General features: G+C 49.4%; 1 protein-coding gene across 3 annotated transcripts in view; it reads right to left on the reverse strand.

Moving 5' to 3' along the window:
* The window catches only part of LOC140388050 (mucin-2-like), a 123,347-nt gene that overhangs the window by 74,235 nt on the left and 24,634 nt on the right, over positions 1-24,478 (reverse strand). For all 3 annotated transcript variants that reach the window (XM_072471645.1, XM_072471646.1, XM_072471644.1), the window contains exons 5-13: positions 21,485-21,563; positions 19,788-19,894; positions 16,600-16,775; positions 14,225-14,286; positions 14,007-14,132; positions 12,726-12,846; positions 12,477-12,615; positions 10,485-10,577; positions 68-140 (exon numbers count right to left, since the gene is read on the reverse strand). In XM_072471645.1, the coding sequence (XP_072327746.1) occupies positions 68-140; positions 10,485-10,577; positions 12,477-12,615; positions 12,726-12,846; positions 14,007-14,132; positions 14,225-14,286; positions 16,600-16,775; positions 19,788-19,894; positions 21,485-21,563 (976 nt within the window). The remainder of the gene's footprint in view (positions 1-67; positions 141-10,484; positions 10,578-12,476; positions 12,616-12,725; positions 12,847-14,006; positions 14,133-14,224; positions 14,287-16,599; positions 16,776-19,787; positions 19,895-21,484; positions 21,564-24,478) is intronic.

Below are 24,478 nucleotides of genomic sequence, written 5' to 3' on the forward strand. Positions count from 1 at the left end.
AAGTAATTCAGGTTAGCTTCATTATTATTTATTAATCTAGTAAATAGAATGAGATTATTTATTTTACCTCTTGCGAAAGGAAGTCCAATTTTATTCCCTTCAGAATAAACATTGCCATCATTCGTGAATGCATACCAGGTCTACACAAGAAATAAAAGAAAATGTTTCTTTGCATAATTTCTGGCACTAAAACATCACTGAATGAACAACTTTACAAACTGTACTGCAAAGAGAGACATGTTTCTGAAGCTTGCATTCATTAGGGCAAATGCAAGAATGCCAAATTTCTAATGATCACAACAGTTTATAGAACCACAGAATTCCTACAGTGCAGAAGGAGGCCATTCAGCTCATCAGGTCTGCACTGACCCTCTGAAAAGCAGCCTACCTAGGCCCAATCCCCTGCCCTGTACCCGTTACTCCACCTAATCTGCACATCCCGGGACACTAAGGGGCAATTTAGCATGGCCAATCCACCTAACCTGCACATCTTTGGACTGAGAGAGGAAAAGCAGAACACATGGAGGAAACTCATGCAGACACGGGGAGAAAGTGCAAACTTCACACAGACAGTCACACAAGGACCCGGATCCTTAGAGCTATGAGGCAGCAGTGCTAACCACTGTGCTATCCTGCTGCTATGGTGGAAAAGGGTGCTGATTGGTTTGCAAGATGACTGATAGGCTGAGGCATTGCCATAGAGAAAGCAACGGGAATTATAGGCTAACAACTTCCAGACACAAAATAAATGAATTAACAGCACAAATTGAGGTTAATAGGTCCGCTCGTATAGCCATTACAGAGATGTGATTATAGGGAGATCAAAACTGGGAACTATATATTCAGGGGTATGTGACTATTTATAAGGACAGGCAGGAAGGAAAGAGTAGTGGGGTAGCTTTGTAAGTACAAGACAGAATAAGTACATTAACAAGAAATGATCTTGGATCAGAAAATGTAGAATCCATATGGGTGGAGGTAAGAAATAACAAGGGAAAGAAGACATTGGTGGAAGTAATTCATAGGCCACCAAATAGTAGCTATACTGCAGGACAGCGAATAAGTAAGGAGTTAATAAAGGCATGTAAAAAAGGCAGTACTTTAATCATGGGTGACTTTAATCTTCATGCAGATTGGGAAAACCAAGTTGGCAGAGGTAACCATGATGAAGAAGTCAGCTGTTTGTTCATATCCCCAATCCAACTGAACTGAAACAACACCTGACTGCTTCAGCCTGGGCTCCTCCCATTAGCTGCTTCATTTTACTAAAGCTACACTCAAAATGAAAATGAAAATCGCTTATTGTCACAAGTAGGCTTCAAATGAAGTTATTGTGAAAAGCCCCTAGTCGCCACATTCCGGCGCCTGTTCGGGGAGGCTGTTACGGGAATTGAACTGTGCTGCTGGCCTGCCTTGGTCTAGCTTTCAAAGCCAGCGATTTAGCCCTGTGCTTAACCAGCCCCAGACTTACACAATAGGTGGGATTCTCCGTTATGAGCCCTTTTTCTAAATTTGTTCATGGAACGTGGGCATTGCAGGCTGTGCAAGCATTTATTGTTCATCCCTAATTGCCCTTGAGGGGGCAGTTAACAGTCAACCATATTATTATGGGTCTGGAGCCACATGTAACCCAGACCAGGCAGGATGGCAGGTTTCCTTCCCTAAAGGCCATTCGTGAACATAGGTGGGCTTTTACAACAAGCATTACTCTGGGTCTCTGGTTTAATTGCCCAGTGATAATACCACAATTGCCACCGCCTCGCTACCGCTGCCAGCGAGGATGGGGAATTTGGCCAAATGTCCATTCACTGAAGCGGGAACGGAGAATCCCGCCGGCATGAAGGAATGGACAATCAAACTCAATGGGCTGGATTCTCCCCCTCACAATCCTGACAGCACAGATCCCATTCGGGCGGAGAATCGGGCATCCGGCCGAAATCGAAGCTTGCGCTAGGCGCCGAACTGACTGCTATGCTCCGGCCACCCCACTTGCGGCGGGATAGTGGTTTGCACCCGCGCCCCTGTGGGAGGATGCTAATGGATGCAAATGGGTCTTAAACATCCACTTAGTGGGCCCAGCACCAGAATCTCCAGGCTGGGAATCACATTAGCACAGATCACTACAGATATCACCAAATGCGTACCTGGGGCGAAATTCTCCGTTATCGGCGGAAACTCCGCCGATCGGCGCAAAAAACGGCGCAAATCCCACTTGCGTCACGTCATAAAAATGGGCCGATAGTCTGCGGCCCGAAATGGGCTAGCAGCAACGTAACGGGATCCGCGCTTGCGCAGTGGTTCACGCCGTGCAGCGTCATACGCGCTGCACGGCGTGACGGCTCATAAGGCCGCGCAGCTCCCCCCCACCCGACCGGAACACCCGACCGCAACACCCGACTTGATGGCTGGCCGTCGCTCAGCCCCGAGGTTCGAGTCACGCGATGTGGAGGCGCTCCTGGACGCGGTGGAGCAGAGGAGGGACGCCCTGTATCCCGGCCACGGCCGCAGAGTTGCCCCACGCCACAGCCGGCGTCTGTGGAGGGAGGTGGCAGAGGCCGTCACCGCTGTGGCCCTAACACCACGGACAGGCACCCAGTGCCACAAGAAGGTGAACGACCTCGTCAGAGCAGGCAGGGTGAGCCTCCCCATATCCCCCATATTCCCCCCTCCCCATATCCCCCATATCCCCCCTCCCCCATATCCCCCCTCCCCCATATCCCCCTCCCCCATATCCCCCCTCCCCCATATACCCCATATCCCCCCTCCCCCATATCCCCCCTCCCCCATATCCCCCATATCCCCCTCCCCCATATCCCCCCCTCCCCCATATCCCCCCTCCCCCATATCCCCCTCCCCATATCCCCCATATCCCCCCCTCCCCCATATCCCGCCTCCCCCATATCCCCCTTCCCCATATCCCCCCTCCCCCATATCCCCCATATCCCCCCTCCCCATATCCCCCCTCCCCCATATCCCCCCTCCCCCATATCCCCCCTCCCCCATATCCCCCATATCCCCCCTCCCCCATATCCCCCCTCCCCCATATCCCCCCCTCCCCCATATCCCCCCCTCCCCCATATCCCCTCTCCCCCATATCCCCCATATCCCCAAGTGAATCCAGCCCTAACCTTAACCTCTGCAATGCACGCGCAACCGATGGCGTGCATTCATGTACCTGCCTAACACTGTTGCCTTTTACCCCTGCCACCACCCCCCCCCCCCACAGGAGAAGCGCGCACACAACAATAGGGAGCATGTGAGGACTGGAGGAGGGCCCGCTGATGAGAGGCCACTGACCGTACACGAGGAAAGGGCCCTGGAACTGGCTGGCGGACCTGAGGACCGGGAGGTTGCTGATGCAGAGGTCGGGGCCCCACGAGCAAGTGAGCCACCAACAGCCCGTCCCCATATCCCCCCTCCCCTATATCCCCCTCCCCCGTATCACCTGATCACTGCCTGATGTCTAACCATGCATGCTTCATTGTGTATCGCAGGACCAAACGTCCAGGCACCCATCCCCGCAGATGCAGACCGCCCGCAGGATGCCCCTCGGAGACCACAGGAGACGGAGAGACCCGCACCCTCCAGCATGCGACGCCCGCAGGATGCCCCTCGGAGACCACGGGAGACGGAGAGACCCGAACCCTCCAGCATGCGACGCCCGCAGGATGCCCCTCGGAGACCACGGGAGACGGAGAGACCCGCACCTTCCAGCATGCGACGCCCGCAGGATGCCCCTCGCACACCACGGGAGACGGAGAGACCTGGAGCAACAGGGAGACGACACCCCCGTCACGTGCGGGAGCGACCACCCAGCGATGAGGGGGGCAGCCACAGGCCCCCGTCACATCCGAGCCAGGACACCACTACCCAGGACACCACTATCCAGGACACCCCTACCCGGGACACCACTACCCAGGACACCCCTACCCGGGACAGCACTACCCAGGACACCCCTACCCGGGAAGACGAAATACCGGACAGTGACTCAGAGTGGATGGGTGGAGACGAACCCCCACCCCAAAGTGCCATGGACTCAGAGTGGGACGAAGAGCACGACACAACGCCACTGCTGTCACCAACACCCTCCACCATTGCAGAAACACTCACCACGGTTGGGCACTTTAGTGATGAGGCGTCTGGTACACTCACTGGTGCGCACAACACAGCCGTCCCGGTACAGCAGGTGGAGGTAGGAGCAGCAGAGGGACCGGGCGGTCGGAGGGCAGCCCAGGCCAAGCGAACATCTGCCGCCCAGGTGGATCCCGGGTTCCTGCAGTTACCACACCCACACATAGATCCGATGCAACCACCGACACGGAGACGAGCGAATAGGGTGACGGGTGGCTTGCGGCGGCTGCGGTCGCAGGTGGAGGAGTCCACCCGCGTCCAGGAGCTGGGAGTGGTCCCGGTCATGCGTGCCACCCAGGCTGACACCGCACGGGTGGCGTCCGCGGTGGAGGCAATGGGTGCGACGGTGTCAGACATGGGGAACGGTTTGTGAGGCCTGGGGCCTTCCGTGCAGGCGGCGTCTGTGGCCCAGGAAATGGCTGCCCTCTCACAGGAGGCCATGAGCCAGTGCCAGCGCCAGATGGCAGAGGCGCTCAACGCCATAGCCCAGTCTCAGCAGGCCATGGCCCAGTCTCAGCAGGCCATAGCCCAGTCTCTGCAGGCCATGGCCCAGTCTCTGCAGGCCATGGCCCAGTCTCAGCAGGCCATCGCTGAGGGCATCGGCGCCAGTGGCCATGTGCGAGCTGGCGTCGCACTGTCGCAGACAGGTTTCGACAACCCCCTGGGCTCCATGGCTGCAAACCTGCAGACCCCTGTCGATACCAGCACGGGCCTCCAGGACTGGCAGCGCCAGATGTCGGGGGCGCGTCGGATGGCCAGTCCGTTCGCATCCCCCACCCATGTAGAGGACTGGGGGCCATCGGGCACCCCGAGGGAGGAGGAGGTGGTGTGGTCCGTCCCGGCTCCCTCTGTAGGGGAGGTCCCGGTACACCGCGACACCTCGGACTCCCCCCCTTCCGTCCCAGGTGCATCGGGTGGGCAACGGGCAGGACAGGCTGGCAGCTCGCCATCCCAGTCGCCCGGGCCGCAGCCTGGCCCATCTAGGCCAGGACGCCCCAGGAAACGGCCGCCAAAGGGATCCGGTGTCAGAGGGCAGGAATCACAGGAGTCCACCTCCAGTTCTGCTGTACCGTCTGGGGAACCACGTAGACGTAGTCAAAGGGCCCGTAAGGCCAAACAATTAGACACTGAGTAAGTTGGCACGGGTGCAGGGCACAGATGAGATTTAGGGGCTAGGGCACGTGCATGAACTCCTTTGGTTATTAAAGTCAATGTTACACCTACCGAAGCTGCCTTTGTGCTCTGTCCAAAGTGCGCGGGCGTGTCATGTACGTTGAGCGCAAGTGTGTGTGTGACGGGTGGTCTTACCTCAGCCCCAGGTGAGTCTGCCCCCTTCCCCCTGGGCCGCCATCAACATCCCCCGGGCAGAGGACGGGACCGTGCGCTGCAGTGTCACAGCCGCATGCAGGGATGGTCCGGGTGGATGGTGGTACTGTGGCCATGGGTCAGACATAGTCCAACGATGTAGAGCCAGGAGCTCATCGGAGGCGGGTTGTCATCATCCTCCATGGCCTGCGATAGACACGCGTCCACCCGCAACTGGGTGAGCCCGGCCCGTTGTGCCGCCGGTGGATCGGCAATTGGGGGTGGGGGGGTGGTGTGCATGCGGGTGAGGTGTGTGGGGTTGGGGAGGGGGGTGAGGGTGCTGGGTGGGTGGATGGGTGGGGGGTGTTGGTGGTCGGCTGTTGTCATGGTGTGCGGTCTGTGGCCATACTACCCGATTCCCACGCCCATCTAGTCAGTGAAGCGGGCGTCTATCAGTCTGTCCCGTGCCCGCTGGGCCAGCCGGTAACGGTGGACAGCCACCCGCCTGTGTCTACCCCGTCTGCCCTGACCATTGCCCCCATCCCCCTCATCTGGGGAGGACTAGGCCTCTTCCTGCTGCTCCTCCACTCCGCCCTCCTCTGCCTGCGGCACATCGCCCCTCTGCTGGGCTATGTTGTGCAGGACGCAGCACACCACAATGATGCGGCCGACCCTATCTGACCGATACTGGAGGGCGCCCCCAGAGAGGTCCAGGCACCTGAAACGCATCTTCAGCACGCCAAAGCACCTCTCGATCACTCCCCTTGTCGCTACATGGGCATCATTGTAGCGGTTCTCCGCCTCATTGCGTGGCCTCCGTATAGGCGTCATCAGCCACGATCGCAATGGGTAGCCCCTGTCGCCCAGCAACCAGCCCCTCAGCCGGGGATGGCGTCCCTCGTACATGCCGGGGATGGATGACCGCGACAACACGAATGAGTCGTGTACACTGCCTGGGTGACGGGCGCAGACGTGCAGGATCATCATGCGGTGGTCGCAGACCACCTGTACGTTCATTGAATAGGTCCCCTTCCTATTAGTGAACACGGCCCTGTTCTCTGCAGGTGGCCGCACGGCGACGTGCATCCCATCGATCGCGCCCTGGACCATGGGGAACCCGGCAACGGCAGAGAAGCCCACGGCCCGGGCATCTTGGCTGGCCCGGTCCACGGGGAAGCGGATGTAGCGGTGCGCCATGGCATAAAGGGCATCTGTCACTGCCCGGATGCACCGATGCACCGATGTCTGCGATATGCCGGACAGGTCCCCACTCAGTGCCTGGAATGACCCCGTTGCATAAAAGTTCAGGGCCACCGTAACCTTGACGGACACGGGGAGAGGGTGTCCCCCGCCAGTGCCACGCGGTGACAGGTGTGCCAGCAGGTGGCAGATGTGTGCCACGGTTTCCCGGCTCATCCGGAGTCTCCTCCTGCATTCCCGGTCCGTGAGGTCCTGGTATGACTGCCGGGGCCGGTACACACGGGGCGCCCTCGGGTGCCTCTGTTGCCGTGGGGCCACGACGTCCTCCTCCCCCTCCTCGTCCTGTCGGTCAGGTGTCCCTCCAGCCTGGCCGGCTGCCGCCTGCCCCTCTGCGGCAGCCTGCGCCGCCTCTCTGGCACGCTCCTCCTTTTCCTCCTCATCCAGGGCAACATAGACATGAGCGGCTGTCACCACGGCGGCCAACATCGCTGGATGGTCTGAAAACATGACGGCCTGGTGGGGGGGAGGGGAACGACGACATGTCATCATTGCCCATATCCCCTCCTCCCCCCAGCCAGGTGGCATGGACCGCATGGGTCCAACTGTTGGAGGCTGGCACCTGGGCAGGTGGACCAACTCATTTGCCCTCCCATCACCCACCCCGGCACGGACCCCCTCCCCAACCTCCACCCCGGCACGGACCCCCTCCCCAACCTCCACCCCAGCACGGACCCCCCCCCAACCTCCACCCCGGCACGGACCCCCTCCCCAACCCCCAACCTCCACCCCAGCACGGACCCCCCCCCCAACCTCCACCCCGGCACGGACCCCCTCCCCAACCCCCAACCTCCACCCCAGCACGGACCCCCCCCCCCCAACCTCCACCCCGGCACGGACCCCCTCCCCAACCTCCACCCCAGCACGGACCCCCCCCCCCCAACCTCCACCCCGACACGGACCCCCTCCCCAACCTCCACCCCGGCACGGACCCCCTCCCCAACCCCCAACCTCCACCCCAGCACGGACCCCCCCCCAACCTCCACCCCGGCACGGACCCCCTCCACAACCCCCAACCTCCACCCCGGCACGGACCCCCTCCCGGCACTCCCCCGGAGCCCAGCCTACTCTAACCACCCACCCCCCCCCCCGCCGCACACACACACAAGCCGAGAACACACCTCTCCTCACGCAATCAGTCTGCGGCCACGCCATTTCCTGCCCAGAGCCAACCCCCCAGGCCGTCACTCACCTCCTCGCTGGTCGGCGTGAGCCTGGAGCACCGGGTCACGCCGATGAAAAGGAGGTTTGATTCACGACGACGTGAACGGTCATCACGTCGACGGGACTTCGGCCCATCCGGAAGGGAGAATATTGGCAGGCCGAAAATCGGCTGCCTTGCGCAGGCCCGTGACATTCTCCGCGGCAGCGGCGCCATTAACGCCCCGCCGACTTTTCTCCCTTCGGAGACTTCGGCGGGGGCGGGGGCGGGATTCACGGCGGCCAACGGCCATTCTCCGACTCGGCGGGGGGTCGGAGAATGACGCCCCTGATGTGGTGATCCCCGCCTGCGATGGGCCGAAGTCCCGCTGCTGAAATGCCTGTCTCGCCGGAAAGAATCAAACCGCCTCTCTTACCGGCGGGACTAGGCGGCGCGGGCGGACTCCGGGGTTCTGGGGGGGGCACAGGGCAATCTGGCCCCGGGGGCGCCCCCATGGTGGCCTGGCCTGCGATCGGGACCCACCGATCTGCGGGCGGGCCTGTGCCGTGGGGGCACTCTTTTCCCTCCACCTCGGCCACAGCCTTCACCATGGCTGACGCGTAAGAGACACCCCCCCCTGCGCATGCGCGGGGATGACGTCAGCAGCCACTGATGCTCCCGCGCATGCACGGACTTCCGCTGGCTGGTGAAGTCCTTTCGGCCCCGGATGGCGTGGCGCCAAAGGCCTTTCCCGCCGGCCGGCGGCATGCCAACCACTCCGGCGCGGGCCTCGCCCCTCAAGGTGAGGGCTTGGCCCCTAAAAGTGCGGAGAAATCCACACCTTTGGGGCGGCCCGACGCCGGAGTGATTCCCGCCACTCCATCCTGCCGGGGCCCCCGCCCCGCCGGGTAGGGGTGAATCCCGGCCCTGGGTCAGAAACAACTATGCTACACTTAAATAAGCGTAATTATAAAGGTATGACTGGAGTGGACTGGGAAAGGAATTTAGCAGAAAGAAATGGTTGTTCATAAATTGCAGACATTTCTGAAAATAGTTCATGACTCACAACAAAAATATATCCCAGTGAAGAAAGAGGATTCTAGGAAGGGGATAATCAATTATGGTTAAGCAAGAAAGTGAAGGATACTATTAAATCGAAAGTAAAAATATACAGGCGGGAATTCTCCGGCCATTGGGGTTCTCTGTTCCTGCCGGCAGGACACCCCGCCCACGGATTTCCCGGCAGCGTGGGATGGGCTTCAATGGGAAATCCCATTGACATGTGGCGGGAGTAGAGAATCCCGCCACCAGCAAATGGCACGGCGTTGAGAAACATGCAGTTGAGGGACAGGAGAATGCAGCTCATAATATGGCAAAGGTTAACTGTAATCTGGAGATTGTTAAAGTTTTAAAAACCAACCCAAAAATGACTAAAATAGTTATAAAGAGGGAAAAGATAAATTATGAGGGTAAACTATCAAATAATATAAAAATGGACAGCAAGAGTTTCTTTAAGTATTTAAAAAGGAAGAGAGAGAGGCCAAAGTGAATGTAGGCCCGTTTCAGAATGAAACTGGGGAAAAAATAATGGGGAACATGGAAATGGCAGAGGAGTTAAATTAATACTTTGCATCAATCTTCACGGTAAAGACACTAATAACATTCCAAAAATAAATAACCAAGGGGCAGAAGGGGCGGAGGAAATAAATACAATAACAATCACCAGGGGAAAAGGAACTGGCAAAACTAATGGGGCTAAAGGCTGATAAGTGCCCTGGACCTGATGGGTTGCATCCCAGGATATTAAAGCAAGGAGCTACAGAGTCAGTGGATGCACTGGTAGCAATCTTCCAACAATCCTTAAATTCTGGAAAAGTCCCAGAGGATTGGAAAACTGCCAATGTAACACCTTTATTCAAAAGAGGAGGGAAACAAAAAACAAGTAGCTATAGACCAGTTAGCTTAACTTCTGCCCTTGGTATGTAATAGCAGAGCATATGGAAATGCATAATATAATCAAGCAGAGTCAGCATGGCTTCATGAAGGGGAAATCATGCCTGACAAATATATTAGAATTCTTTGAGGTGGTATGAAGCAGGGAAGATGAATGTGAACCAGTAGATGTAATATACTTGGATTTCTAAAAAGCGTTCAATAAGATACCACACAAAATGCTGCTTAGTAAGATAAAAGCCCAAGGTGTTAGGGTGTAATAGAGGATTGGCTAACTGACAGAAGGCAGAAAGTTGGGATAAGAGGAGCATTTTCAGGATGGCAACCTATAACTAATGAAATGCCACAGGGATCAGTGCTGTGGCCACAATTATTCACAATATGTATTAGTGACTTGGATGAGGGAAGTAAATGCACTATCACCTACCCAGGCCGACTCCTGTAACTCAACCTAACCGTTAGACACTAAAGGGCAATTTGGCATGACTAATCCATCAAACCTGGACCCCTTTGGAAGGAAACCGGAGTACCCGGAGGAAACACACGTAGACACGGGGAGAATGTGCAAACTCCACACAGTCACCCGAACCTGGATGCTTCGCACTGTGAGGTAGCAGTGCTAACCAAGGTGTCATTGTGCTGCCCCTCTGCAATGTTCAAGTTGTATACTACCAGGCGACTAACTACAAATTCTCACCTGATTGTTGTTGAACATCACACGCTGTAAACATGTCTGTTCAAACGCGATTTGACACGGCCGCAGCTCAATCATTACAGTCCATGATTTTGTCTGTGGATAAAAATGTTGCAAAAAGTCTGAATTCTGTGATAGACATCTAGGAATTAGCACCTAACTAAAATCCAGACCTTAACTCACCTGAATTTCAGCAGTTCAGTCAAATTGTTGCAAACCTATCTCTGAATAATCTTCGTTTGTTCTCATCTCTAGGTTTATAAATTGTGGTTCATAGCATCAATGATTAGCATAGGAACAGTTGTACTGTTTAGATTTTGTCAAAATCTTTAATTTACAGCAGGGAAACTAGGCCAGTGTTTGTGCTTTATTTGAGTCTGCTCCCAATGTACAACATTACATCCCATCAGCATAACTCTTACTCATTTCTCCCTCGTGTACTTAACCAGCTTCTAAACATCGAAACCATTCAACTCAACTACTCCACCTGGCAGCAGGTTCCACATTCTAACCAGTCTCTGGGTAAAAATGTTTCTCCTGAATTTCTTACTGGATTTATTAATAGTTATCTTCTATTTATTTATTTATTTATTTTAAAGTTATCTTCTATTTGAAATGAAATGAAATGAAAATCACTTATTGTCACAAGTAGTCTTCAAATGAAGTTACTGTGAAAAGCCCCTAGTCGCCACATTCCGGCGCCTGTTCGGGGAGGCTGTTACGGGTTATTTATGACCTAGTTTTAGATTCCACTCTGACTTCTTACTTGCTCCCCAAGGGGCTGGTGGACACTAAAAGGCTCATTTTCAACTTGTGTGTCACGACACATGCTAGGAATTTTACATATCAACCATAAAATCATTGTAACTCTAACTGATGCTTTTTCGATCATTAAAATGAATGAACAGGATGTGGCAAGATTGAGATAAGTGCTGCCAATATGCACTAAAATTGCAGAAGCACCTATGTTATCTTCTTTTTGTTATTTAAAATATGTACCAAGATGGATACACTACAATGGGTGCGATTCAGCGATCCCGTTTCATCTAGCGCAGATTCTGGCGCAACGGATGAAATGGACGAAAGCCCCAAATCGGGCTCCGCGCTGGGCGGCGGGCCGATCGCAAGTCAACCAATTCACTCCGCCAGACACGATCTGAATTTAGCCCTCGCTGTACGAGTTCTAGATATTAATATTTAAATAAATTCCCCGCTGGATTCACCTGGCGCCCGATACTCAACGGCCGTGCCTGGGAGGCCCTGCCAGGACACCGTTCAGTATTGGTTCACACAAACATGGACCAGGCGTAACAGCACCTTGGGGTCTCCCAGACCATTGGAGACCCGTGGGTGGTCAGGAAAAGGGTAAGGTGATACCCTGGCACTCCCCTGGTACCTGGGCAACAAGGCACTATCAGTCTGGCACCCTGGAACGCTGGCAATTGCACCTGGGCACCCTTGCAGTGGCTGGCAGGGGAAGTATTAGGGTTTCAGGCTGTCAGTGCCAGTGTGCCCAGATGCCAGGTTGGTACTGCCAAGGGTCGGGCCTTGAGGGGGGGGTGCCTTGCCACTTGGATGGGGGTGAGGGGGTTTCTCGGGGCCTCCCCAAGGTTGGGGGGTTGAGGGGGGTCAATAAAGCAGGGGAGGGTTTGAAAGGGGGGGGGTGAAGAGAAGCTCGGGGTTTCCAGACTAAATGACACCCCAATCTATGAGCAGCCTTTCCTGTTGAACTGAAGCTCGCCAGCAGGAAATCACTCTGTGTGGCCTGAGCAGCGAGAAACTCTCCAAGACCAAAAAAACCCAGCAAAGTACCACTGGATAGCAGGATGTTTCTTGGTGCTGCAGCTACATGTGCCCGCTAGCAGACTTACTTTGAAGTTCGCTGCATTGGGTGCATTGCACCCAATATTTTCAAATAAATCCATTTTTTCCAACTTCACATTCAATGTATTTTTATTCGCCTCCCAGTATTAAATGGAATGAAACCTCACGTACAACAACAGCAAAGTAGGTGCAATCTCCTTTCAATGTGTAATATTTATTATCAAACGTTGTAAAATGGGTTCCTTCTTCAATTTTGCATCTTCCAGGGCAGCTGATGTCTGAGCATTCCCACATTCCACTCTGACAAACACTAGCAAGAAAATGTAATCATTAGGCAGGCAAATAAACACTCCAATATTTCTGTCAAGGATCTGACAGTTGAATGGTTAAAATGTGTGTGATCTGAAAGTATATAGTTACCATGAATGACAAGAAGTATTTCGTAATAGTTCAGGACTATAAATCATTCCACCGTATTCACAGGGACAAGCTGTTTTGTCGATGCACCTGCCTGTGTCTCTTATATCATCAAGGACAGTGCCTGAAGCATAATATAAATAACTGATTTTATCGCCGCATGTTAGACGTGAAGAACACTGCTTTCATTTAAAATGACAACTAGTGACACCTTTGTCCTAATATTGTTACAACAAAAGGCACGTCTGAATGAGTTTACAATTGTTAAACCGACAAGCTTGACCCTTTGAAATTTAAAGTGCATAAATATATAAATATATTCCAACAAATTGGTTGACAATACTGCCTTTGTGGTGAAATTATTTCAGGGTCCTGACTCTGGTCCCAACTTTGACTCTGCATTGACTTTTCATTGTACTGGTTTAGTTTGAAATCATACATTATATCTTCTTGTTTTGAACTGTTTCCGATCTACAGTATCAATTTCCATTGGTTTTCTTGGTTACAGCTTCAACTATGTATAATGTGCATGATGTATTGACACTGAAGCACTTGTTATAAATTGTGGGGTTATACTTTGACGTATGCTGCTAGTTAATCAAGTATGGTGCATATTTTTCAGTAATAGATATTAAATTCAACGATAGTATATGGTGAAGGAATAATACCGCAGCTTGTCTTTTACCTTCAGCAAGTTTATTCTTCATCCAGCACAGTAGAGAAACAAACTCCTTATGGTTTCCCCACAGTGATTGTTTCAGCTGTGCCCATTTATACTTTTTTGGAGGTTGAGCTAGTTATCATGACCTATCTTTAGTCAGGCAATTAGCTTAACAAGATAATTGCTAAAGCATACACCTGCTGATTCATGGACACATTGATAACAGCAAGAACTTATACTGTTTTTGGGGTGATATTCTTATGTCAATCTGCAACACCAACTGGAATGGACAAATGGACCATTGTTTCATCAAAGGATTGTATTTTCTTTTATGAATTTAGAGTACCCAATTCATTTTTTCCAATTAAGGGGCAATTTAGTGTGTCCAATCTACCTACCTTGCACATCTTTGTGTTGTGGGAGCGAACCCCATACAAACACGGGAAGAATGTGCAAAATCCACACAGACAGTGACCCAAAGCTGGCATTTGACCTGGGACCTCGGCGCCGTCAGACTGCAGTGATAACCACTGAGCCACCTTGCTGCCCTGAAACACTGCACCTGATTCATACACAAGAGTAACATCAAATAAATGTCTGACTTTCTTCCTTGATATAATTACCTTTTGGACATTCACAGGCATTCACGCACTGATCACATTGTTGCTGTGTTTCTGGGTCAGAGCAGGTTGGGACGCACATAGCACCACATTCCTTGTAGAACTGATTTTCAGGGCAAGCAGGGCTCCCTGAAAGATAGTTTACACTGCTGTGTAATTCTCGGATTTATTCAAGAACAGAACTAAGACATTCAGCAATTTGATTACTTTTCTTCTCTTACCACAACTAATTGTTGATCTCCATTCTTTCCAATTAGGGCCAAAGAATTCATAATCATCATCACTGTGAACAGTAAGGACTTTTCAGTAAACTGAGTCACATGGCAAAAGTGAAGTAACTGTATTTAAGAATTAATGATATTTCTATCAGAACATTATAGGGTTAGTTTGGGGTTTGAGAAAAAGGAAACCAATCTGTATTGATGGTTTCTTTTTTGATAGGTCTTAAATGCACAGCTACCAGGACTGATTTGCACGCTTCCAGTTTCAAGATTTCAAGTTACTGTCTGAGTCACTCTCTTTGTCGGCACATCCTAGGACCAGCTTGCGAGGTATTCCAGACAGCGAGGCAGACATTCCTCCAAGCAAATGGCAACACATTTGCTTCCAACACCCTTTCAAGCAGTACAGACTTTTTCAAATGGCTTCTTCTGACAATTCCAATCCAGGGAAGCATCTCCTTCTTTATTTGGGTTATCAGAATACAAGCTGTAACTAACCGAAGGCTATTGTAACCGAAGGCTATTGCCCACCATTTTAAGGTATTGGCCCATCATCATCGTTGGTATGTATAGCTGCTAACCATATCGATGAATTGCTAAAATAGGTGGAGAGACAAGAGAATATGGGTTTGTTCTCCTTGTACCAGAGAAGGTTAAAGAGAGATTGAATAGATACTTCCAAATTTATGAGAGGTTTGGAGAGAGTCGATAAGAAGAAACTGCTTCCACTGGTGAATGCACGGTAACCAAAAGGTGCAGATCTTGGTAAAACAACCAGAGAGGAAATGAGGAGGATTTTCTTTCCGCAGTGAGTTGTTATGATCTGGAATGTACTGCTTGAAAGGGTGTTGGAAGCAAATTCTGCAGTAACTCGGGTATATGCTGGAAAAGGAAACAATGGACAAGGCTATGGAGAAAGTGAGGGAGACTGGGACCAATTGGATAGCTTTGTCAAAGAGCTCTCACAAGAGCGATGGGCTGAATGCTGTCCTGTGCAATAAAATTCTCTGACTCTAATCGCTTAGAACAAGGTTATCACAATGACATTTAACACACTTGTATCAAATTTATCTCTGCACCCATTTAACAGAGAAATTAGCTCATCTCAGGCTATCATCATCAATAAACTGGTGAGGGATACAAGAATTGTTTATCTGCTCACATTACTGACTAATTCCCAGTTCCTCATGGTTTTTCTTCAAGAAATCAATTTGAGATAGACTGTTTAAATTATTGTTCAAATGATGTTCCTCTTCTGAACTAATGACCTCAGTTTTTTATTGAGAAGGTGCTGTTCAGTGAGTAAATACAGCAACAACAACATATTTATACAGCACGTGGAATGTACTAAAGCATTGCAAGACATTTCATAATAGCACCATTAAGTAAAATATGACACTGAGCCACACAAGATGGTGAGATGACCATCAAGTCAGATGACCAAAAGTTTAGTCATCATTTGGTTTTCAGGAGTGTCCTAAAGAAGTGAGGAGCAAAGTAGAGGGGTGTGGGGGTGGGTATTCCAGGGCTTGCGTCTGAGGTGACTGAAGACACAGCCACTAATGGTGGAACAGAGAGTTCTTTGTGTGCCTGGCCAATATTCAATCTGCATCTAAAACGCAATGGCTATCATTCATTTTTCTGCTATTTTGCGGAGCCTTACTGTTTGCATGTTAACTGCTGCAACTGAGGTTAACCAAAACTGGATCACTTGCCATAAAATACCAAGGGGCAGACACTCTGATGTGGTGGAAATTACTGTATACATTCCTGAGCTAACACCTTCAGAATGAAAATGGGGAAAGGAAAGTTCAATTTTCTTTTGACACTGCGTCAAAAATCATAACAGTTGACAACTGTCAACATTCTTCCAGTCTGATAAAGTCATTTTTAAGACTGGGGAAAGAATGAGGAACACTGGGAAAGTTGGGAGGGTGGGGAGAACTGGGTCACAAGGTTCATCCCCATGTCTGCCACTAGCCCATACAGAGGAACCTGCCAGTCCTTGGTGTGGGCCTCTCCCGCTGCTGATCAAATCCCAGTGACGATGGGATGAGACCATTAAGCGGGAACTAACTTTCCACTAAACAGTCTTAATTGACCCACTGGTGGGCAGGCTGCCCAATGCCCCCTCTCCCATTGCTGGTACAATTGTGATGGGGCAACAGGGGCAGGTGAGATGGCACTAGGCAGGCTGCCTACTGGATTCAACGTTACTCCATGACCACCTCCCAATCCACTGGCAGAGGAGCTTTAAACCCCATAGTGATATGCGTCATAACCCACCAGCATGGATACCACAGCATTGTTTTCTTGGCTTTCAGCAATTGTTACTCTAATTGTTTATTCATATCACCAATTCATGAAGTTTTTACCTTATTGCAGGTAGATTTGTACATTGTCGTGCTAGTTCTTCAAAAGTGGCACATGTGCACTCCTTCATATTTCCACACGCACATACATCCCTTTGGCATAATTTCAGGTAATTATTAGTGAAGGTAGGGTTTGCAAAACATGTGGAAAAGTACATCGATATGGGGGAGATGCAGCTCTGAAAGCAGCAAAGCACAAAGGAGAAACAGAAATTTGTGTCACATTCCTTCATTCTCTGGCCCATACACTTAACAGTAATAAAATGGTCGCTGGATGTAAGTTCCACTTTGGCAAAACTTCCTCACAAAACTTTAACAGTAACGTAAGTGTTTCACTGCTTTGAAATAATGTTTTAAATACTCGTGTGGATCACCCCTTAGCAGCCTGAAATTTGGGATGTTGATTGATCCTTTAATAATTGAATACCCTGTTAACAAAATATGTGGTGCATTGGATTTTAAAATAGATTTTCAAATCTAGTTGATCCCCTGGAATGATTTCTTTTTTATATATGAAAGACTTCAGTTGTAAGGGGTGAAGCATCTTTTTGTGCATTTTTCTTGTGACGGTGTAATTTGTTCTGTTGTGCCACTGAGGTCTGAAGTTTATTAAACCTGATTGAGGTTGGTCAGGTGGGTAGATGTCTGGCCACTTTAGAAAGAGTGGAACAAAGCCGAAAAACAGGGGCCCAGTCAGATTAATCTCTGATTGACATCTGCATAGTGTAACTCTAAACACACACCCACACACAAACTTACACTCTCATCCTGGCTTAAACATACTTTCACTTACACACTCCCACACGTGACAGTCAGCCTTCACGAACCCCCACATCTCTGATCTGAGTTCCATAGTGTCTCAGTTCCAGGCCTCACAGCCAACATGTTATCCCCGGAACTCCAGCACCTCCCCTTCCTGGACCCGCTCCCAGATACTTGCATTCACTGGGTCCGCTCCCCGCCAACTCCACTTCCCGAGCCCCATTCACTGACATCTCTGCTCCCTGGCACCTCCAGCCTACGTGCTCCAGTCCATGGGCCCCATGTCCTGGCACCTCCATTCCCTTTGCCCCACTCCTCGGCTCCCTGCTACCTCCGATCCCCGGGCCTCACTCCCCGACCCCATTCCTCAGCTCGTTGGTACCTCCATTTCCTGGGCCTCATTCCCTGGTACCTCTGATCCTCAGCACCTCAGCTCTTCAGGCCTCGCTCCCTGGCACCCCCACTCCCTAGGTCCCACCCCTAAGCTCCCCAGTATCTCCATTCCGCATGACCTGCCCCCAGCACCTCCGCTTCCAGGCCCTGCTCCTTGGCTCTCCAGCATCCCCGCTCCCTGAGCCTCGCTTCCCTGTACTTCTATTCCCTGGACCTCATTCCTGGGACCTGCTCACCAGCATCTCTACTTCCCAGGCCCCGAACTGTAACCTGTTAGCCTATCAGCAGAAAATCTGGGAGAGAAACAGTTTGTGATTGGAAGAGCAGCTTCTTGCATAATCTTCATTATGGGGCCACACTTGGGGTGGCTTCATGGGCTGCATCTGCCCCATGATCCATATGTCAGACAAGCCTGTGCCAAGTGGATGATCCATCTCTGCCTCTCCTGAGCACCCTAGCATCACAAATGTTAGTCTTCAGTCTATTTGACTCATTCCATGTGATATCAAGAAACAGCAGAAGGCACTGGATACTACAAATGCTGGGCCCTGATAATATTCTGACCATAATACTGATGACTTTTGCTCCCAAACTAGCAGAGTCCCTGTCAAACTGAACCAGGAGAGCAATAACACTGTCACCTAGCTGGCAATGTGGAAAATTATCCAGGTATGTCTTGTCCACAAAAAGGAGGACAGGTCCAACCCGACCAATTTCCATCTCATCAGTTTACATTTGATCAACAAAGTGATGGAAAGTGTGGTTGACAGTGTTATCAAGCAGCATTTACACAGCGATAACTCGCTCACCGACAGTCAGTTAGGGCCCCACCAGGGCCACTCAACTCCTGAGCTCATTACAGCCTTCGTCCAAACATGGACAAAAGGGCAGATCCCAAGAAGTGAGGTGAGAGTGATTGCCCTTGACATCAAGGCAGCATTTGATCCAGTACGGCATCAAGGAGACCTAGAAAAGCTGTACAGGAACTATACTCTCCACTGGTTGGAGTCACACCGAGCACAATGGAAGATGGTTATAGTGATGGCCCATCATCTCAACTGCAGGAGTTCCTCAGAGTAGTGTCCCAGGCCCAACCATCTTCAGCTGTTTCATCAATTACCTCCCTCCATCATAAGGTCAGAAGTGGGGATGTTCACAGATGACTGCACAACGTTCAGCAGCATTTGCGACTCCCCAGTTACTGAAGCAATCCGTGTCCATATTCAGCAATACCTGGACAATATTCAGGTTTGGGTTCATAAGTGACAAATAGCATTCACGCCACATATGTGCCAGGCTTAACCTGCAACAAGAGAGAATCTGACCACCTCCATCACCGATGCACAGTGGCAGCAGTATGTATCAGTATGTACAAGATGTACTGCAGTAACTCATCAAAGCTCCTCGGTAGCACCTTCCAAACCTGTGATCTCTACTACCTAGAAGGCAAATAACAGCAGATGGATGGGAACACTGCCATCTGTAAGCTTCTCTCCAAGTCACACACCATCCTGAATTGGAACGATGTCATCGTTCCTTCACTGTTTCTGGATCAAAATCTGAGAACTTCCTTCCGAATAGCACTGTGGGAGTTCCAACAGAACATGGACTGCGGCTGCTCAAGAAGCAGCTCACCACCGCCTTCTCAAGAGCAACTAAAGGACGGACCATAAATGCTGAACTAGCCAGCGACACCCACACCCCATAAATGAATCATAAAACTCCTGTATGCCTACCTTTGACCACATAAATAGTTGACCCATTCTTCTAAAGGTACTGACGCATGAGCAAAAATACTGCCTTTGCATTGTAAACTACAAATAAACATAAGATTAAATTCTTTGGATTCTCCCACAGTTCTGCCCCTCACTTAAGGCCACACAATAACACACATTCAACATGAGAGTTACGGTTTTTCAACTCATAGAGTCGTGTCCATTCCTGGAAATGGAATCCATAAGGCATGGTGACACACATTTACCACAACAGTGAAGACATTGCTTTACAATTTTTGAAGTCATTTGACTGTAACTTACATTAGCTGCTGTGCATGCTGAACCTGTTTGTTGATCTGTAACACATACATGACCCAGAACATCTAGCTGATTTGCAACCATGATGTTATATATAACTTCATCAGAATCTGCACAAATGAAGGGAAATATACCATGACATGACAGGTGCTACAAATCTGCGAAATGCTAACAGCAATTTTATATTTCTCAGAAAATATTAAACAATCATCTATCTCTACTTATTTATAATATGCTGTAAATATAAAATATCGAATCTACACACACTTCTGCCAATTTCACTAGTTTTTTTGCATGATGAATTCTATATCCATGTTGAATATGGGCTTTGTCATGTAAACTTGTCTGTATATACTCATTGTGCCCACTGGATAGTCAATACAATTATTCCACGCTCAGATTTGGTTTCTGAAAATACTCATTCTGTCATCTTGCTATCTCTTTCGTTGAGTTCTTCGCCTAAGATTTAGCTTTTCATTATGTTTTCCTTCCACACTGGTGTGTATTTTACATTTACTGATTGATTATATTTTAGTCATGTTCAGATACCGGTCCAGATCCCAACATTTGTTAGGATCCTGGACAAGAACCCAAACAATTTTTAAAATTTGTAAAATTGTGAGGAAAAGATTCTTCACTCCAGGAGTGATGATTCTGACTAGGAGGTATCATTTATGTCAAAACAAACTTTAATTTAAATACAGGATTAACCACATTAATATCAAAGAAATAGATTTACAATTAAATAGTTCTTAAGCAAAAGGAAAAATGTAAACTTACTATCTATATCTGCTACTAACTCCAATTAAGCAAACCATACAGTTGAAATGCCATTTATAAATGAAGTTAACAAACAGATTACTTGCTTAGCTGTGTAGAGACTTATGGAAAGAGTTCCTTTCAAGAGCAGATTCAGTACAATTCTGTTCAACCTAACAGCATTTGGCAAAACTGCTGTTGAAATTAAAATCCTTCTGTTCTGTCAGTCTCAAATCCTATGGCAAACTGCAAAGTTACAGACTGACCTGGCTCTACCCATTAATTACATCATCTGTATCCCACTAAGATTTCACAATGTCCTGCTTAGCTAGGACTAAATACAATCCCTCATAGATTACTACTCTCCAAGGAATCACCAGTAATCATAATTACAACTAAAGGTCTAATGAGATATTACTTAGTAAAAGTTTGGAATTAATCATGACCTCACCTTTTATGATTCCCTACTTACAGCTTTAACAGCCACACAGTCTGGATACCTTAACCTTGGATCTTTAATAAGTTTACTGCAGCAATTATATACCATAACCCAAGCTTTTAATAACATTGCTGCAACAGATAGAAAAAACAATGAGCGGGATTCTCTGTCCCGCCAGACCCGTTTTCTGGTGTGGCGTGCCCCCCGTCGGCATTGGGATTCTCTATTCTGGCAGCCGGCCAATGGGGTTTCCCATTGTGACCACCCTCACACCGTCGGGAAATCCGCGGGTGTGATTGCACTACCTGCGAAGCGGAAGATAGTGCAGACGGAGAATCCCACCCAATATATATAACAATTTCTTACATTATACATTAAACATGTACATCTTTGTCCTTTAAAACATCTTATCCCCTCTAGCTGTGAATAACATCTTAGAAAATCTGCAAGTACAAAGCTAAAATTTATTTTATCTCCTTTACGTCGAGATGGTTTCAGTTACCAGTATTGATTCCAGTTCCTTCTTGAAAACCCCCACAAAGGCCACAGGTTTGATTCTTGTATTTAATATCAAGAGTTATCTGTGAAAAAAAGATAAGAAATTCCAGCTGCCTCATGGGAATGCACACATTTTGGTAACTGAATTTGTTTCACAAATATTTTTATGAACGACCATTTCTAACTTGTATATTATAGGCCAATTGTTTGGACTTGAATTGAAAGAACTGTGTGGTGTTAGAGTCAGTGATGAAGTAACATCACCATAGCGCAATCCGAATAGATCTGCATTTGCTCAGTTGGTAGCAATTCGCCTCTGAACCAGAAGAATTGAATTCAAGCCCCACTCCGAGACTTGAGTGAAAGCTGAAGCTCCAGCACAGTGCTGAGGGAGTGCTGCATTGTTGGGGTACTGTCTTTTGGACAAGATGTTAGACCAAGAGACTATCTGCCCTCTAGGGAAGACCCCGTGGCGTTATTTTGAAGATGAATGGGGAGATTTCCCCAATATCCCACTATTCGATCAACTCTTCAAAATGTACCTAGATCTGCATCTGACGTGCTTTATCCTGCAAGGCTACCAATCAGGTGCTGGAAAACGGGATTAAAATGAGCTGCTAATTTCTGCTTTCTCTCTTTTGACCAGTGCAGACTGGATGGGCTAATTGGCTTCTTTCTGCACTGTAACCTTTCTGTGGTTCTATGGTTTCTATGGTTCGACCCTGGTCAATATTTATCTCTCATTGAAGTCCTAACAATCGACACATCCAGTCGACATCTCATTGCTGTTTGTGGAATCTCAGCTGCTGCAGTTCCAACATTTTAACCAAGTGACAACACTTCAAAAGTACCTAATTGACAGCAAAATGCTTTGAGATGTCACAAGATAATGGGTGATGAAAAAATGCAAGATTTTATTTTATTTGGATAAAATTTTAAACATTAATTTAAAGCCAGTGCAATTGTCCCTCATTCTAAGTGATAAATAAATGCGGAATTATATATGCCAGTAAGTATACTCCCTGCTACTGCAGTAACGCAGTTTACCGACATGATAAACTTTGGAGTTACTGAAACAAATTACCTTCACTCGTAAAACATTCTGGCAATTGGTAGCTGTGTCAGCTCATATCAGATCTAAATCCAGTTACCACAATAACAGGAACCCTGAGATACTGTTGAAGATCATCTTGTCATTTATTTAATCACATGCAGCATTAATGACGAACAAATGGAATCTCCTAATGTTCAGGTAAACAGTTCTAAAGTGGCTAGAATGGGGTCAAATAGCATTTTGTTTCTGCTTGTCAGAACTTTCCACAAGCAGATCGTTAAAGAAGAAAACAAATTCTCGATAAAGGGACAAGTGAAGTACTTTCAGCATACAGCATTGTGCACATTTGTTCTGAGGTAGCTCTTCAGATCATGCTCAGAGAATGAGTCTCACGCAAGACAAGTTACCCCAGATTTGAGATAAATTCCATTCCAAATATTCACACTTTAAACGTAGTTGTTTCTCTCAATTCACTATTTGGGCTCACTTCAAGACAGGGCACAAATATATGAAGAAAAATGGTCCACATTTAAGAAATACATGTGAACAGCAAATAGAGAAATTAAATGTATTTCTCCAAAAAGACCTGATTTACTCAGCTGCAGCCTCACCGCCAACTTTGATGTCCTCGTCCCAATAAACCATCACTATCTCTCACCCTGGCCATTTTCCCAATACAGTATTCATCTCCACTCCCGTAAGTCTCAAGATGTAGACTTGAAAGAAAATCCGGGGCGGGATTCTCCTATAATGGGGCTATGTCCCCACTCCTGCGTTAAAATGCGGACGTTTCACTCCGGACATTCCTGAAGAAAGTCCAGAGTGATTCTCCTACTTGAAGGGTGCTAGTAGGGCCCGGGAGTGCTCCTCGCAGCTCCGGTTGCGGATACGGGGCCCTGTACATCCGGTTGGGAGTCCGCACATGCACACGGCGGCCGCGTCGCGCGACATGGCGGACTCACACCACGGACTGATCCCAAAAATATAGGCCCCGCTGAGATTGCCCGTGGATCGCTGGCCCCCGATCGCTAGCCTGGCCCTCCGTGAGGCCCCCCCCCCCCCGGTGAAGGTTCCGCCAGCCCACACCAGGGCGGCCGCGGACCATGGCACCCGAAGGCCGAAAGGTAGTTAGAACCACGCTGTCAGGAACTCGGCCAGCTGCACACGGTGAAATACGCGGGGGGTGGGTCTGTCAATGACCCCCTACCCGCGTCGTGTAGACCGCGCGCACACGATTCACGGCGATTCTCCAGGGACCGGAGAATCGCGGGAGTGGCGCCGGTCCCAATTTCCGGTTTAGCGCACCATTCTCCGCCCCCGCGCCCAATGTGATTTTGGCGTGGAGGCTCGGAGAATCCAGCCTATGATTCTCCGCCCCGCCGTGCCATATTTCTGCCCCGACCCGCCGGCGGGATTCTCCGTTACGCCGTCGGGAAACCCCCGGGTGCCAGCAAAACAGAGAATCATGCCGGCGGAGAATCCCGCCCATGATGTTCATCTGGCTTTGCCACTCATCAGGTTGGAACATCTAGAAGATCAAAGGTCCTGTTCACTATTCCAGAATCATCCTGGAATGCAGATATGAAGCTCTGGATTAATTTCTAGACTGCAAACCATCTTGCTAAACCCATCTTCCCTGACTCATCTGTCCTCACCTCCAACAACAGGTGTAAGGAACTCATGAACCTCTTTGTTAGTAAGATTGTGACAATCGCAGCAGTTGCCTCTGCCACTTGCATCCCTTTCACAAGTAAAGTGCCCAAACATCTTCTAAAGCTCTCCCCTGCCTTTGTACTGGGTGTGCATCTTTCTCTAGTTCCTCTCCTAAACTTTTCTTGTCCTTGTTGGCCTGTTTGCACCCTTTGACATGGCTTCCATCATCTCCTCCACCAACTCCCCAATGTTCTGCAGCGGGGTGCAACAGTGTTCGTTTGGCTCCACTCT

Source organism: Scyliorhinus torazame, chromosome 13, assembly GCF_047496885.1.
Source record: "Scyliorhinus torazame isolate Kashiwa2021f chromosome 13, sScyTor2.1, whole genome shotgun sequence".
Taxonomy (NCBI): domain Eukaryota; kingdom Metazoa; phylum Chordata; class Chondrichthyes; order Carcharhiniformes; family Scyliorhinidae; genus Scyliorhinus; species Scyliorhinus torazame.